We start from the raw sequence: 18,190 nt of genomic DNA, 5'->3' as shown, positions 1-18,190 counted from the left end.
GCAGACCAGACCAGGCAATGATGACAGTTTCCTTCTCTAATAAACATTATCAAGATGAATTTTTCCAACAATCAACAACTGTTTCATGATCAACATTAGATTCTTAACTCCAGATTTTTATTAAATTCAAGTTCCACCACCTGCCATTGTGGCATTTGAACATAGATGCCCAAAACTCAACTCTAATCTCTGGATTAACACTAACAATAGTACCACTAGGCCACTGCCTCCCCTTAACACCGTAAACATTAATAAAGCGAAGGACCAACACAAGGAAATTGGAGGGGAAGTGGTTTGGTGGTGGGGGTTTTGGGGGGGGGGGGGGGGGGGGGGGGAAGGGAAAGAGAGAAATTTAAAAAAAAACCCAAGAGGTGTACGAACTATGAAAATACAACAGGAACCGTAAGAATTTAAGAGGTCAACATTCAGGTCAAAACCACCCAGCAGACTAAGTCCCAACAGTGACTGCTTTTCTCTTCCCCTTCCCTGGATTTTCAAGGCACCCAGTTCACAAACATCTTATGTTAGAGCCAGCATTTTTCAAGCTGATGTTCATACACTGAAGTCAGTATAGGGAGTCAGAGGCAGAGATCAGAATAAGAAACACAGATGCAATTAAAATAACAGATTGCTTCGGTCTTTCACTCTTTCTAATTGGAATATATATTGCTTTGCCCCATCTATCCTGCCCTCCAGCCCTTTGTTGAAGTCCTAATTGAAGGAGAAGAGTGATTAATGTTTAAAGAGACTAAGTAATATGACAATATCCAAAATTTCCTTATATGCTTCTAGCAGGTTGGCGCACCAAAGCCTCTACTTTTCTGAACTGTAACAAACCATCAAACAGAGGGAATATAAACAATGAACACAGACAGGGTGCATTCTGTTTGTGAATTCCTTACCTGTGTTAGGTACAGAGGAGGCACTGGTGGAGCCTGTGTTTGATGTTATACTATTTGCTCTTGACACTACACTTCCTTTTCTAGTATTGTCAGCAAAGAACCCTGGTGAAAAAGAAAACCAAATTATTCACTGTGTGCAAACCAAATAAGAAAATGCTCATGCAAGAAAGGAAGATACCTGTAGTTAAAGCTGCCTCTTATGCTTTTTTGCATTTATTTGGCACCTATCATGATCTCAGCATTTCCAAAAACTCCTTCCAGGCAACTGATTATATTTCTTTAAAAGAGACAGGAAAATGTATATCTAGAAGACCGAAAAACTACAAGTTATGCTGCAGTTATACAAAGTCCTGGTTAGACCCAACTTCAAGTACTGCCAGCAGATCCGGGCCTTTGCATCTAAGGCTTACTGTGTCTGAACTGGAGCAGAGAAAAGCTGTGCAGAAGCTGCTCCTGCAGCTGCTTGAGCCCCGATTTTCGTGCTGACAGTGAACTGGTCGATGCCTGGGCCCGAACAGCAGCATCGGTTTGAAGTGTTGTCTCTTGCCGATGGCTGACTCTCTGTCCTGCCTCTACCGGTATTTGAGCTCTTTCTGTTGCTGCCACCTCTCCTGGCCCAGGAATCAACTCAAGGCATCCTTGGCACTGTTTGTTGTCCCAAAACCAATTCAAGCCAACTCACCAACCAGGTAATAGATTTGTGCAGCAGAACCGAGGCCATTCAACCTATCAAGTTCAAGCCAGCTCTGGAGAACACCTGCACAATCCCTTTCCTGTACTCTATTCCTGTAGCCTCACAAAGGCACTTCTGTCAAGTGCCAATCCAATTTTCCTTTAAAGTTACTCATTGTCTCTGTTTTCATCACCCTTGTGTGCAGCAAGTTCTTATCACTCCTACTCACTGTTGTAGAAAAAGTTCTTCCTCACAACTTCTGTTGTGCTTCTGTGTCTCTGATCCAAAACCTGAAATCTGTGCCTTCAAATCCTTGTACAATCATCAAATGCCTATCTTATCCAAACTTTGCACAGGTCTATCAAATCACCTTTCACTCTCATTTGTTCCAAGGAAGACAACAGCACTAAGAAAAATCCAAAGGATTATTATACATTCTGGATTTATAGGTTTGCCTGCTGAGCTGAAGTGTTCATTTTCAGACGTTTTGTCGCCATTCTAGATAACGTCTTCAGTGAGCCTCTGAATGAAGCACTGGTAGTGCAGCCTGCTTTCTATTTATATGTTTGAGTTTCCTTGGGTTGGTGATGTAATTTCCAGTGGTGACATCATTTCCTATGGGTGATATCATTTCCTGTTTTTTTCTCAGGCGGTGGTAAATGGGATCCAAGTCAATGCGTTAATAGAGTTCCAGTTGGAATGCATTGGTTCTAGGACTTGTCGTGTGTGTCTCTGCTTGGCTTGTCCTAGGATGGATGTGTTGTCCCAGTCGAAGTTGTGTCCTTCCTCATCTGTACATAAGGATACTAGTGAGAGTGAGTCATGTCATTTGTGGCTAGTTAATGTTCATGTATCCTGGTGGCTAGTTTTCTGCCTGTTTGTCCAATGTAGTGTTTGTTACAGGTCTTGCAAGGTATTTTGTAAATGATATTAGTTTTGCTTGTTATGGGTATGGGGGGGTCACACCCTGAGAAAAAGAACAGGAAATGACATCACCTATAGGAAATGATGTCACCACTGGAAATGATGTCACCACTGGAAATGATATCAACCACCCTTTGAAACTCAAACATATAAATAGAAAGCGGGCAACACCACCAGTGCTTCATTTGGAGGCTTACTGAAGATGTTATCTAGTATAGTGACGAAACATCTGAAAATGAACTTGCCAGCTCAGCAAGCAAACCTACATCCAGAACCTCAACCTGAGCTACATATCTTCTCAAAACTCGCTATTATTTTAGGTATATTAGGAGCAAGACAACAACCAATAAAAGTAGGGCCCTTTCAGGGCAATAGTGGTATTTCTACGTGAAGCCAGAAGACCCCGCTGAAGTTTCAAATGAGTTCTTCAAAATTTCAGCACGGTGGCTCGGTGGTTAGCTCTGCAACCTCAACGTCACGGACCCAGGTTCAATTTCACCCTCGGACAACTGTCTTTGTGGAGTTTGTGCATTCTTATCATGTCTGCTTGCATTTCCTCTGGGTGCGTCAGTTTCGTCCCACAGTACAAAGATGTGCAGGTTAGGTGGATTGGCCATGCTAAATCTACTCAATCTTTCTTCGTAGCTAGCACCTGCCATACCAGACAACAACCTGGTGAACCTCCTCTGCGCCCTCTCCAAAGCATCCACATCCTTTTGGTAATGTAGCAACCAGAACTGTACGCAGTGTTCCAAATGTGGCCGAACCAAAGTCTTATACAACTGTAACATGACCTGCCAACTCTTGTAATCAATACCTCGTCCGATGAAGGAAAGCATGCCGTATGACCACTCTATCGACCTGCATTGTACCCTGAAGGTGGCAATGGACCTGAAACACCCAGATCTCTCTGTACATCAATTTTCACCAGAGCGTTTCTATTTACCATACAGTTCATTCTTGAACTGGTTCTTACAGAATGAATCACCTTGCATTTGCCTGGATTGAACTCCATCTGCCACTTCTCTGCCCAATTCTCCAATCTTTCTATATGCAGCTGCATTCACTGAGAGTCCTCTTCACCAAGTGCTACTCCACCAACCTTCGTGTCATCTGCGATCTTGCTAATCAGACCACCTATACCTTCCTCCAGGTCATTTATGTGGATCACAAATAACAATGGCCCCAATACGGATTCCTGTGGAACACCACTGGTCACAGTTCTCCATTATGAGAAATTCTCTTCCACTACTACTGACTCCTGCTGCCCAGCCAGTTCTCTATCCATCGAGCTAGTACATCCTGGACCCAGTCCCCAACACCAGGTCCAGTATGGCCCCTTCCTGAGTTGGACTATTTACATACTGCTCTAGAAAACCCTCCTGGATGCTCTTTACAAATTCTGCTCCATTTAGACCTCTAACACTAAGTGAATCGCAATCAATGTTGGGAAAATTAAAATCTTCTATCACCACCAGCCTGTTGCTCCTACATCTTTCCATAATCTGTCTACATATTTGTACCTCTATCTCATGCTTTCTGTGGGATGCCTGTAATATGGCCCCAACATTGTTACTACACCCTTTCAATTTCTGAGGTCTGCCCATATTGCCTCACAGCTCAAGTCTTCCATAATGCCTTCTTTCAGCACAGCTGTGATATCTTCTCTGACCAGTAATGTTTCTGTGCAGTATGACTCTATGATTCACAACTTGGGAAGGATATACTGGTGTTCAGGAGGTACAAACTTAGGTTTGCAAGAATGATACTGGACTTTAGGGATTAGGCTTTGAGGAGAAATTATACAAACTACGTCTATTTTCTCTAGCATTCGGAGTGTTCAGGATCTTCTAATCAAAGTATTCAACATATTAATTGGAAAATGTGGTGTAGATACAGATAAATTATTTCCACTGGTTGAGGATTCTAGATGAGTTAATTGTAGTTGTCTTTTTCCTAGGGTGACAATCATAGTCTGAGAATCAGGACCAGACCATTTCAGGAGTGATGTTAGGAAGCACTCACACACAAATTATGGTGGCTATCTGGAGCTCTCTTCCACTAACAACAGTGGATGCTGGATCAGTTCATTTTAAATCTGAGATAGATTACTCTTTTTTTTGTTACGCAAACTTGTTCAGGGATATGGACCAAAGGCAGGTATATGGATTTAGATCATATCTCACATAATGGTGGGTTAGGCTCAACAGACTTAATAGCCTATTCCTGTTCTTATGAGGTAGCCCTTCTCGGCAAGGAGTTATAGTCCCTTAGCTTTCTTATTCCAACATCAGTTCTGGATTTCCCTGGAGTCATAGAGATGTACAGCACGGAAACAGATCCTTCAGTCCAATTTGTCCATGCCGACCAGATATCCCAACCCAATCTAGTCCCACCTGCCAGCACCTGGCCCATATCCCTTCAAACCCTACCTATTCATACACCCATCAGGATACCTTTTAAATGTTGCAACTAGTCTCCAACACTTCCTCTGGCAGCCCATTCCATACACATACCACCTCTAAGTGAAAACATTGCCCCTTAGGTCTCTTTTATATGGTTCCCCCTCACCCTAAAACTATGCCCTCTACTTCTGGACTATTTATCTATTTATTCATGCCCCTCATGATTTTATAAACCTCTATAAGGTCACCCCACAGCCTCCGACGCTCCAGGGAAAACAGCCCTAACATATTCAACCTCTCCCTATAGCTCAAATCCTCCAACCCTGGCAACATCCTTGTAAATCTTTTCTGAACCCTTACAAAGTTTCACAACATCATTCCAATAGGAAGGAGACCACAGTTGCATACAAAATTCCAACAGTGGCCTAACTAATGTCCTGTACAACCGCAACATGACCTCCCAACTCCTGTACTCAATACTCTGACCAATAAAGCAAAGCATACCAAACGCCGCCTTCACTATCCTATCTACCTGTGACTCCACTTTCAAGGAGCTATGAACCTGCACTCCAAGGTCTCTTTGTTCAGCAACACTCCCTATTGGTTTGTGTTGGTTTGACGAAATTGCGCGGGCATCCATTTTTTGGCGAATATTTCATCAACAGATACCTAAGGGAAGGACAACGGAACGGGGACATGCCACAACCCAAAGGACTAGCCACACTACCATACATCAAAAACATTTCAGAACTGACAGCCAGACTACTACGACCACTAGGACTCATAACAGCACACAAACCAACAGCCACTCTCAGACAACAACTCACCAGAACGAAGGACCCGATACCCAGCATGAGAAAAACTAATGTCGTGTACAAAATCCCATGCAAGGACTGCACAAAACACTACATAGGACAAACAGGAAGACAGCTAACGATCTGCATCCATGAACACCAACTAGCCACGAAACGACATGACCAGCTATCCTTAGTAGCCACACACGCAGATGACAAGCAACATGAATTCGACTGGGACAGCACTACTATTATAGGGCAAGCCAAACAAAGAACTGCCAGGGAATTCCTAGAGGCATGGCACTCATCCACAGATTCTATCAACAAACACATCGACCTGGACCCAATATACCGACCACTGCAACGGACAGCTGGAACTGACAATTGGAAGTGGCAGAGACAAGCCACTATAAACGCCGGAGGAAAGATCACAGAAGCGCTTCACAGGAGGCTCCCAAGCACTGAGGCTGTCACCCAGACAGGGGACGAAACGTTTGCAACACAAATTCCCAGCTCGGCAAACAGAACCACATCAATTCCATATGCCCTAGGTTGATCCTCGGATTTACCTCTTCAGAAAAAGGTATAACCACTACCTTCCCTCAGTTGCTCTTCGATGCCTCTGCAGTGTAAAAATATCAATATTGAAGTGCCTGAATTCATGGGCAACAAGAGCAGATCGTTTTTCCAGATGATGTTTTTCTTGATATCCATGAGGGTTCATACAATCTCAAATTAATTTGACTTTGTTATAGACCGCAGGTAGATGAGCCCAATGGATGCATATTTCCAGCCAGGTTGGTGATGGAACAGACTATTTTAGGCCATCTTTCTAGCCCCTTCCTTGTGCTGGCTGAGCAGAGTGGATCCAGAGGGCTGCTCAGTTATGAACAAAACTAACGGTCTCCTGTTCCTAATCCAAGAGTGAAATGACTGAGTTTGACTCTACTATCTACTTGCTGGTCTGAAGCTAGGGACTTCCAGATCTCTCAATTCTGTCCGTCACCTCATGAATCATTGCAAAGCTTATGTTGTGCGTTTGGGAGCTCGAATTCCTCTGTGTAGATGCCTTGTGCTGGATTTCTTTTAACATGGGAATGATGCCGGACATCAACAGTCACACAGTCCTTGACAGAAAGTAGACTGAGCTCCAGTGTCAAGAAAACCTCAGATGTAGGCCAGACCAAGAAAATCTGGATCTCCCTACTTTAACCTTTGTGCGCTTTGTCCGGTTCCTTCTCTCCAATTTTACCATCATGGGTGGCCCTGCCAGGAGGTGAGGATTCCTGACAGCACTGCTCTCAGGATCAAAGGAATTCCCAACCCTCTCCACTGCACTGCAGCAATCCATAGAAAGCACTTGTCAGACCACATCTAAAGGAGTGTGAGCAGTTATGGGTGCCTTTTATAAAGAACTGGAGGCAGTCCAGAGAAGATCACTAGGGTGATCCTGGGTACGGAAGGAATGTCTTGTAAGGAGGTGTTGAGTAGATTGCGCCTGTACTTGTTGGAATACAGAAGAATGAGAAGTGCGGCACGATGGCTCAGTGGTTAGCACTTCTGCCTCAGTGACAGGGAGACAGATTCGATTCCACCTTCAGACAACTATGTGAAGTTTGCATATTCTCTCCATGTCTATGTGGATTTCCTCTGGATGTTCTAATTTCCTGTCTCAGTCCAAAGGTGTGCAGGTTAGATGGACTGGCTATGCAAAATTGCCCTTAGTGTCCACGGATGTGCAGGCTAGGTACATTAGCTGTGGAAAATATAGGGTTGCAGGGATAGGGTAGGCCTGGAAGGGATGCCATTTGGAGAGTTGGTGGGGACTTGATGAGCTGAATGGCCTCCTTCCGCACTACAGGGATTCAACGAGACCTGACCTTATTGGAACATACAAGATTGACAGGGTAGTTGCAGAAGGCCATTCCCCTTTGTGGGAGAGTCCAAGACCAGAATACATAACAAGGTTGTGCACATCTAAGACAGAGATGAGGAAGAATGCCTTCTCTCAGCAGGTAGCGAGTCTGTGGATTTCTTTATGCAGAGGCTGACTCATTAAATATATTCAAGGATGACATTAACACATTTTTAATCTGTAAGGCAACTGAGTAGTGTGGGGAAAAGACAGGAAAATGGAGTTGAACATTATCAGATCAGCCATGATTTTGAAGAATGGTGGAGCAGACTCAGTGGGCCGAATGACCAACTTCTGCTCCTAAGTCTTATTGCCAATTCTCAAAGCCAAAACAGCAAGTAAAAGTCTACCACTTGCTGTGGGTATGGAGTCACATGTAGGCCAGACCAAGAAAGAAAGACACTGGTTGAACCAGATGGGATTTTATGACAATTGTCAGTGTTTACATGCTAGATAATTTGACCTCTTCCACTACTACTGACTCCTGCTGCATCAGGAGTGTTCCATCAGCTTTCTTGATTACTTTCTGCATGTCTGTGACATTTCAAAGATCTATGCATCTGAAGCCCCAAGTCTGTTTGGATATCCATTGAATTGAACTTCAGACCATCTTGAAGGTAGCCCTGCTGATCTTTTTTCAGTCCAAAATGGATAACCTTACACTTGCTTACACTGAATTCCATCTGTGAGTTTCACCCTTCATTTAGTCCATCAACATCCCTTTGTAATTTTATGGTATCATTTACACTATTTTGAAAACTACCTAACTTTGTGTCATCAGCAAATCTGGATACATGGTTTTCTATGCCATTATCAAAGTCATGAAAATTAAAATGAATAATCAAGGCCCTAACACCACCCTTGTGTGACACCACTGGTCACATCCTGCTGATTTGAGTGCCTACCCATTATCCCTACTTACTTTCACCAGCCACTCAAACAATTTCCCAACCATATCATTAACTTGCCCTTAATTCCATGGGCTTCTAACTTAGTTAATAGTTTCTTATGTAGGACTTTATCAAATGCAGTGCCACCAAGTCAATGTAAAGACCCAACACCCTTGACCTCAAACATGTGTAGAGTAAGGATAAAATCATTTTGAAAGGCAGAGAGAACATCAGACTCCAATAGAAAAAACACTTCAAAGAACTCCTAAACTGCAACGCAATCATATATAAGGATGTGTTTGAGAAAATCCTTCAACTCCTCATCAAACACAACCTTGGACTTCCACCCAGTGTGGTAGAAGTTGAAGCCCACCATTAGACACATGAAAAATGGAAAATCTGCCAGAGTGGATGGGATTCCAGCGATTTTCAAACTTGAAACAGCAAAGCTTACCTGTCATCTCCACTATGTGTCCCTAAAAACCTGAGACAAAGAAGAAATCCCTGCCAACTTCAGGGATACTGGCATTGTCAATGCCTTCAAGACTGAAACAAAACATACTGTGGGAACTACTAAGGATTCTCCCGACTCTCTATTGTCAGAAACATCATCACCTGAATCCTCACAAGGTGCCTTCTCCCAAGCTCTGGGGGAAATCCTTCTTGAAAGCCACTGTAGGTTCTGACCAAACCATGGAACAACGGGCATGATTTTCACTGCTCGGCAACTTCTAAGAGAAATGCCAGGAACGCTACCAATCACTCCACATGGTATTCTTCAAATCAGACCAAGGCTTTTTACTCAATCAATTGGGAAGTGCTATGGAACATCTTGCTGAAAGCCGGCTATCTGGAGAAATTCAACAACATCCTGTGTGTCAAGCACAAGATGATAGTGACAGTCCTCTCGAATGGTAATAAGATGGATTCCTTTGAGGTCAAGACAGGAGTCAAGCAGGGAGGTGTTATTGCCACTATCTTCTCCATCTTCAATTTCCTATGCTGTCAAAAACAAGCTTCCCAGTAATGTGGTCATTATGGAAAACTTTACAACCTCAACCAATCCAAGAAGAAAATGACACCGATCTTGCCTGTGGAACTTCAGTACATGAATGATGTCACCCCTGTTCTCTCAGAACAGAATCTTCCAATCTCATTTAACACTTTCATGGAAGCATACCAAAAACCTGGTCTCAGTCTCAACCTCAGAAAGATTCAAGAATGGCATTTGGAGTTTAATTTAGATAAATGTGATGTGTTGCATTTTGGTTAGGCAAACCAAGGCAGGACTTATATGGTAGGGCCCTGGGGAGTGCTGCCGAACAGAGAGATCTAGGGGTGTAAGTGCATAGTTCCTTGGAGGTGGAGCCACAGTTGGACAGGGTGGTAAAGAAGGCATTTGGCACGCTTGCCTTCAACGGTCAGAACATTCGAGTATAGGACTTGGGACTCGTGTTGAGGCTGTTCAAGACATTGGTGAGGCTGCTTTTAGAGTGTTGCATCCAATTGTTGTGTTGGGTAGGCTAGGGGTTATTAAGGTGGATAAATAACCAGGGCCAGATGGAATCTATCCCAGGTTGCTGAGGGAGGCGAGAGAGGAAATAGCTGGGGCCCTAAGAGTTATTTTTGTGGCATCCTTAAATACAAGATGAGGTGCTGGAGGACTGGAGGGTTGCTCATGTTGTCCCCCTGTACAAGAAGGGTAGTAGGGATATTCTGGGTAACTACAGACCAGTGAGCCTGACATCAGTGGTGGGAAAGTTGCTGGAGAAGGTACTGAGGGATATGATCTATTTATATTTAGAAAAGAATGGGCTTATCATTGATAGGCAACATGGTTTTGTGCGGGGGAGATCATGCCTTACCAACTTAATAGAGTTCTTCAAGGAAGTGACTAAGTTGATAGATGAAGGAAGGGCTGTTGATGTCATATACATGGACTTTAGTAAGGCATTTGATAAGGTTCCCCATGGTAGACCAAAACAGAAGGTGAAGTCACATGGTGTGCAGGGTGTTCTAGCTAGGTGGATAAAGAACTGGTACTGGTTGAGCAACAGGAGACAGAGAGTAGTAGTTGAAGGGAGTTTCTCGAAATGGAGAAAGGTGACCAGTGGTGTTCCACAGGGGTCAGTGTTGGGGCTACTGTTGTTTGTAATATACATAAATGATCTGGAAGAGGGCACTATTGGTATGATCAGCAAGTTTGCAGGTGACACAAAGATTGGTGGAGTAGCAGAAAGCATAAGGGACTGTCAGAGAATACAGGAGGATATAGATAGACTGGAGAGTTGGGTGGAAAAGTGGCAGATGGCTTTCAATCCAGAAAAATGTGAGGTGATGCATTTAGGTAAGACTAATTCTAGAGCAAATTATACAATGAACGGAACAGCCTTGGGAAATGTTGATGGGCAGAGGGATCTGGGAGGGCAGGCCCATTGTACCCTGAAGGTTTCTGCACAGGTGGATATAGAGTGGTCAAGAAGACATATATTATGCTTGCCTTCATTGGACAGGGTATTGATTATAAGAGCTGGCAAGTCATGTTAAAATTGTACAAGGCATTGGTTTGGCCGCATTTAGAATACTGTGTACAGTTCTGTACATTACCAAAAGGATATGGACGCTTTGGAGAGGGTGCAGAGAAGGTTTACAAGGACGTTGCCTGGTATGGAAGGTGCTAGCTATGAAGAAAGGTTGAGTAGGTTAGGTTTATTTTCATTAGAAAAAAGATGATCAAGGGGTGACCCGATTGAGGTTTACAAAATCATGAAGGGTATAGACAGGATGGATAGAGACAAGCTTTTTCCCAAGGTGAAGGATTCAATAACGAGACGTCACGCTTTCAAGGTGAGAGGTGGAAAGTTTAAGGGGGATGCACATGGCAAGTACTTCACACGGAGGGTGTGGGCATTTGGAACGCGTTGCCAGCAGAGGTGGTAGAGGCAGGCACGGTAGATTCATTTAAGATGCATCTGGACAAATGCATGAGTAGGTGGGGAGCAGAGGGATACAGATGCTTAGGAAATTGGCCGACAGGTTTAGACAGTACATTTGGATTGGCTCAAGTTTGGAGGGCCGAAGGGCCTGTTCCTAGGCTGTAAATTTTCTTTGTTCTTTTTAATTCTGGTTGTTGTTTTACGGGAAGAATGTTGTCAAACTTGAGAGGGGGCAGAAAAGATTTTCAAGGATATTGCCAAGACTGAAAGATTTGAGTTATAGGGAGAGGCTAAATAAGCTGAGACTTTTTTCCTTGAGCAGCAGAGGCGTGACCTTATAGAGGTTTATAAAATCGTGAGGGGCATGGGTAGGATGAATAGCCAAGGGTCTTTTTCATGGGATGGGAAAGTCCAAAACTTGAGGTCACAATTTTAAGGTGAGAGGGGAAAAGGTATAAAAAAAAACGTCAGGGACAACTTTTCCACACAGAGGAATGGTGCGTGCATGGAACGAATTGCCAGAGGCACTGATGGAGACAGATATAATTACACTAATTAAAAGGCATTTTATTGGGTGTATGAATAGAAAAGGTTTAGAGGGATATGGGCCAAATGCTGCCAAATGGGACTAGGTCAGATTGGGATGTCTGGTCAGCATGGGTGGATTGGACTGAAATTCTATTTCTGTGCTATATGACCCATACCAATCTGTCCCAAGGCAAATTCTGGTCTATTCCTCTATGAAGATCAATGGAGAAATCCTCCCAAATGTTTAACATTTCCCCTACCTGTCAACCGACCTATCATTTAAGGCTGATATTGATGCTGTGATTCATTATCACATCCTCGTTTAGAAGACTTGGAAGAAACGCCTGTATAAATACTTTGAGAACATCTGTCAACAAAAGCAAGTTTGAAAAAGGAACTGGAGAAAGAATCGCCTCTCGTAATTACAATTACACCTCTCATAAAGAGAGATGGTTCTAGGATCAGGCTGAGCAGCCACACAACAAATCACACAACCCATGACCAATGACACGGAATTTCCTTGGAAGGCAATCATACTTTTCAGCGACTTATTGCTGACAATGATAGATCTAGCAACATCTCCCTATTTTTGTCCGTCACTCCCTTTGACATAAAGGCCAACATTCCATTTGCTGTCCTGTTACTTGCTGAACTTGGATGCCTGCTTTTTGGTGATTCATGGATGAGGACTCCCAAACCCCTCTGTTCCATAATTTTCTGATGTCTTTCACCATTTAAATAATGTTCAGCTTCTCTATTCTTCCTGCCAAAGTGCATAACCTCACGTTTCTCTACATTGTATTCCATCTGCCAAGTCTTTTGCCCATGCACTTAACCTTCAATTTCCATCTGCATGAATGCTGCCTAGTCAACAATTCCCACAAATGAAAAAAATATCACTGGGAATCAGCTCAAGGTGATAGGAGGGGCAAATTCAACCAAGGTGATGTTGCCTGAAGACTAAGAGGTCTCTCTAAAGAGAAGGCCGCCAGACAGGTCCAACACTGAGACACAGGAGCTTGACCCACTCTGTAATCTGTTGTAGGCTTTCAGTCTCTGTACTCACCAGAATCAAAACCATTATCGCTGAACGAGGAGTCAGTCTGCAACCAGGTGAAGATTCAGAACAAGAGAAAAAAAGACATCTTTAATAAGAATTAAAAATCATATTTATCACCTTTGAAAACCCCTCCCAAATGATTGCACTATCCTTGCCAACTGTCAGAGGTCCCCACTCTGAACCCTCTCTCTCCATTGAGAGCACCACTAATACAGAATCTGGTTTCCAGCATCTGTTTTTACCTCCTCTCTCTCCATTGACTGCCAGGCAATGACTGTCCCTCATCATCCAAATACCCCCAGCCCAACACACCCAATGCTCCTACAAAGTCACCATCTCCATATAGACACTAACCTGACGACTCCACGATCCCACACACTGACTCCACAGATGCTCCCATCCTATCCCTCAAACCCACCACCACTTCCTCATCAGATCCACTCCCATCCCTCAAACACACCCCATCCCTTCACACCCACCCCCCCCTCACCTTCCCCACTCTCTCACCCCCACCCCCCCTCACCTTCCCCACTCTCTCTCTCACCCCCACCCCCCTCACCTTCCCCACTCTCTCTCTCACCCCCACCCCCCCTCACCTTCCCCACTCTCTCTCTCACCCCCACCCCCCCTCACCTTCCCCACTCTCTCTCTCACCCCCACCCCCCCTCACCTTCCCCACTCTCTCTCTCACCCCCACCCCCCCTCACCTTCCCCACTCTCTCTCTCACCCCCACCCCCCCTCACCTTCCCCACTCTCTCTCTCACCCCCACCCCACCCCTCACCTTCCCCACTCTCTCTCTCACCCCCACCCCACCCCTCACCTTCCCCACTCTCTCTCACCCCCACCTTCCCCACTCTCTCTCACCCCCACCCCCACCCCCCTCACCTTCCCCACGCTCTCTCTCACCCCCACCCCCCCTCACCTTCCCCACTCTCTCTCTCACCCCCACCCCACCCCTCACCTTCCCCACTCTCTCACCCCCACCCCCCTCACCTTCCCCACGCTCTCTCTCACCCCCACCCCCCCTCACCTTCCCCACGCTCTCTCTCACCCCCACCCCCCCTCACCTTCCCCACTCTCTCACCCCCACCCCCCCTCACCTTCCCCACGCTCTCTCTCACCCCCACCCCCCCTCACCTTCCCCACTCTCTCACCCCCACCCCCCCTCACCTTCCCCACTCTCTCACCCCCACCCCCCCTCACCTTCCCCACTCTCTCACCCCCACCCCCCCTCACCTTCCCCACTCTCTCACCCCCACCCCCCCTCACCTTCCCCACTCTCTCACCCCCACCCCCCCTCACCTTCCCCACTCTCTCACCCCCACCCCCCCTCACCTTCCCCACCCTCTCACCCCCACCCCCCTTCACCTTCCCCACTCTCTCACCCCCACCCCCCCTCACCTTCCCCACTCTCTCACCCCCACCCCCCCCTCACCTTCCCCACCCTCTCACCCCCACCCCCCCCTCACCTTCCCCACCCTCTCACCCACACCCCCCCCTCACCTTCCCCACCCTCTCATCCCCACCCCCCCCTCACCTTCCCCACCCTCTCACCCCCACCCCCCCCTCACCTTCCCCACCCTCTCACCCCCACCCCCCCTCACCTTCCCCACCCTCTCACCTTCCCCACCCCCCCTCACCTTCCCCACTCTCTCTCTCACCCCCATCCCCCCTCACCTTCCCCACTCTCTCTCTCACCCCCACCCCCCTCACCTTCCCCACGCTCTCTCACCCCCACCCCCCCTCACCTTCCCCACCCTCTCACCCCCACCCCCCCTCACCTTCCCCACTCTCTCACCCCCACCCCCCCCTCACCTTCCCCACCCTCTCACCCCCACCCCCCCTCACCTTCCCCACTCTCTCACCCCCACCCCCCCCTCACCTTCCCCACCCTCTCACCCCCACCCCCCCCTCACCTTCCCCACCCTCTCACCCACACCCCCCCCTCACCTTCCCCACCCTCTCATCCCCACCCCCCCTCACCTTCCCCACTCTCTCACCCCCACCCCCCTCACCTTCCCCACCCTCTCATCCCCACCCCCCCCTCACCTTCCCCACCCTCTCACCCCCACCCCCCTCACCTTCCCCACGCTCTCTCACCCCCACCCCCCCCTCACCTTCCCCACCCTCTCACCCCCCCCCCCTCACCTTCCCCACTCTCTCACCCCCCCCCCTCACCTTCCCCACTCTCTCACCCCCACCCCCCCCTCACCTTCCCCACCCTCTCACCCCCACCCCCCCCTCACCTTCCCCACCCTCTCACCCCCACCCCCCCCTCACCTTCCCCACCCTCTCACCCCCACCCCCCCCTCACCTTCCCCACCCTCTCACCCACACCCCCCCTCACCTTCCCCACCCTCTCATCCCCACCCCCCCCTCACCTTCCCCACCCTCTCACCCCCACCCCCCCCTCACCTTCCCCACCCTCTCACCCCCACCCCCCCCTCACCTTCCCCACCCTCTCACCCCCACCCCCCCTCACCTTCCCCACTCTCTCTCACCCCCCCCTCACCTTCCCCCCCCCCCCTCACCTTCTCCCCCCCCCCCCTCACCTTCCCCCCCCCCCCCCTCACCTTCCCCCCCCCCCCCCTCACCTTCCCCACTCTCTCTCTCACCCCCCCCCCCGCCGCCCACAAACCCCTCCCCCACCCCCGGAGCCGATGCGATTCTCGCGGCTCCTGTTGCCCCAAGGCCGCGGTGTCACTGGGTCGACAGCGCCGTGGAGAGACCTGCACCGGCTCCATTCCCCAATCCCAAACCTCTCCCTCGACCCCCCGATCTCTCTCACCTTCCCAAATGGATCTTCGGACGCGCCGCTCTGCTCCGTCATGGCGCCGCTCTGACCCCTGACTCCCTGGAGGACGACACCATGCGGCCGAAGATGGAGCAGCAGAATCACAGAACTCTTCCAGCGCAGAGGGAGGCTGTTCGGCCCTTCGTGACTGCACCTGCTTAATAACTTGTACCAATCTCCTACCATTTCCCTCACATCATTTTTATCCAATGCCCTCTGAAATACATTATTTGAACCTCTCTCTACCACCTTTCCGGGCAGTGTATTCCACATCCCAACTACTCACTAAGTGAAAACGTTTTTTTCCTCACATTACCCTTGCTTCTTTTACACATCACTTTAAGTCTAAGTCTTCTTGTTCCTTTTACATTTCGGAACAATTTCTCCGTATGTGTTATTTCCAGCCCACTCACCATTTTGAAAATGCTAATCAAATCTTCTCTGAACATTCTTTTTCTCCAAGGTGAACAGTCCTTAGAACACAGAACAGGAGCAGGCCTTTCAGCTCACAATTTTGTACAGAACAAAATTTTTCCACACAACAGAAGTTTGTCATTCCTGGAACCATTCTTGAAAACTGTTTCTGCCCACTCTCCAATGTGTTCAGATCGTTCCTATATGGCATTCATATATGTACACCATACTTCTGCTAAGGTGTAGCAAAAGCCTTTGCACAAGTTCAACATTACTTTCTTGGTTTTGTGTTCTAAAGCTGAAGACATTGTCTACTTTATTAACTGCTTTCTCCAACTGCCACCTTCAATGATCTGTGCCCATATACACCTAAGTCCCTCTGCCCCTGCACCGCCTTTAGAATTGCACCCTTTATTTTATATTGACTTACAGTGTTCTTACCACCAAAGTGCATTAATTCATACCTCTCCGCATTGAATCACAACTGCCATCTATCCACCTACTCACCAACTTGTAAATGTCCTTTTGAAGGTCCAACTGCCCTCCTCATAGTTTACAATTCTTCCAAGTTTTGTGTCATCTGCAAGCTTTGAAATTGTTCCTGCATATGAAGACCTAGGTCAATATAGATATCAAGAAAAGCGAGGGTCCCAATGCTGACACCTGGGAACATAAATACAAATATTCCGCCAGCCCAAAACATAACCACTGACAATTACTCTGTTTCCTATCATGAAACCAATTTTGCATCCACATCACTACTGTACTATAGATAACAGAATTATTCTCTCTGATGCTTTCTGATATCTCTTCAAAAATAACAGCAAGTTAGTAAAACGCTTACTTCCCCTTTAGAAATCTATGCTGACTCTTCTTAATCAAACCATCTTGTCATCGGGACAATTCTATCCTGAAGAATTGTATCTAGGAGCTTCTCTACCACCACAATTAAACTGATTAGTTTGTAATTACTCTGAATATCCTTACATATTTCCTTGAAACCCCTAATGTTTGCAATTCTCCAGTATTCCAGCACTTCTCTCAAACCTAGAGAATATTCAAAAATCAATGGTTAGCCCCTCTGTAATTTCCACTCTCAGCTAAATTGGGAAATAGGCTGAACCTTATTTTTGAAGAAGACCTAGAGGCATCCTAGCTTGAGGTCTTGGACTTCAAGTGAAGAGAAGGTAAGTCTGCCTGCTGGCTATTTGCATTGGAGATCTGTGCTCACATAAACATCTTATGGTTGGTCATCTGAATGCTTTATGATCCAGGGCTGACTGAGCTTCAGTGATGATTCTTCTGTAAGCAGAAGTGCAGCTTACTACTGCACTTTCACCATGGCATGATGTGGTGAGATAGCTGATGATCTTCAACTATGAGAAAGTGAGGACTGCAGATGTTGGAGATCAGAGCTGAAAATGTGTTGCTGGAAAAGCGCAGCAGGTCAGGCAGCATCCAAGGAACAGGAGAATCGATGTTTCGGATATGAGCCCTTCTTCAGGAATGGTATTTCCTGTACCATGTGCCAGTGAGGCTGGGAATAGGAAAATAGTAGTTATATACAGAGGAACCTTGATTATCGAAATGAGATGGGCAGGCACTACTTCGTTTGGATAATTGATTTTACCTTAAACAAGGGAAGCTATACTGATATAACACTGTGCTCTACTGGTGAATTTGTTAAAATCTATAATTTTAATGAGTCTGCCATTTAAACAAACTAATGTTTGCAGTCTGCAAATTACAGATTAAAATGAGAAGGACTAAACACTTACCATCAAATCCCAGAATTAAACAAGGTCCCGAACAGCTTCTATGATCGTAACAGCATTTGTCAGTTTCCGGGAACACAGTCTCTCAATAGAAAGACAGAAGCACATGTGTTTATGTTCTCAGCCTTTTTTTTAAATGAATGGCCCGGTAAAGTTATGGGAGTAATGTAAAACACTT

General features: G+C 46.6%; 1 protein-coding gene across 2 annotated transcripts in view; it reads right to left on the bottom strand.

The window, feature by feature from the left end:
* The window catches only part of mlx (MAX dimerization protein MLX), a 58,416-nt gene extending 42,503 nt beyond the window's left edge, over positions 1–15,913 (bottom strand). For both annotated transcript variants that reach the window (XM_072561142.1, XM_072561143.1), the window contains exons 1-3: positions 15,818–15,913; positions 13,034–13,070; positions 903–1,004 (exon numbers count right to left, since the gene is read on the bottom strand). In XM_072561142.1, the coding sequence (XP_072417243.1) occupies positions 903–1,004; positions 13,034–13,070; positions 15,818–15,859 (181 nt within the window). In that variant the 5' untranslated portion in view covers positions 15,860–15,913. The remainder of the gene's footprint in view (positions 1–902; positions 1,005–13,033; positions 13,071–15,817) is intronic.
* Between the last annotated feature and the right edge of the window lie 2,277 nt (positions 15,914–18,190).

Source organism: Chiloscyllium punctatum, chromosome 42 (genome assembly GCF_047496795.1).
Source record: "Chiloscyllium punctatum isolate Juve2018m chromosome 42, sChiPun1.3, whole genome shotgun sequence".
NCBI lineage: Eukaryota > Metazoa > Chordata > Chondrichthyes > Orectolobiformes > Hemiscylliidae > Chiloscyllium > Chiloscyllium punctatum.
This window is presented reverse-complemented; position numbering and strand designations above follow the sequence as displayed.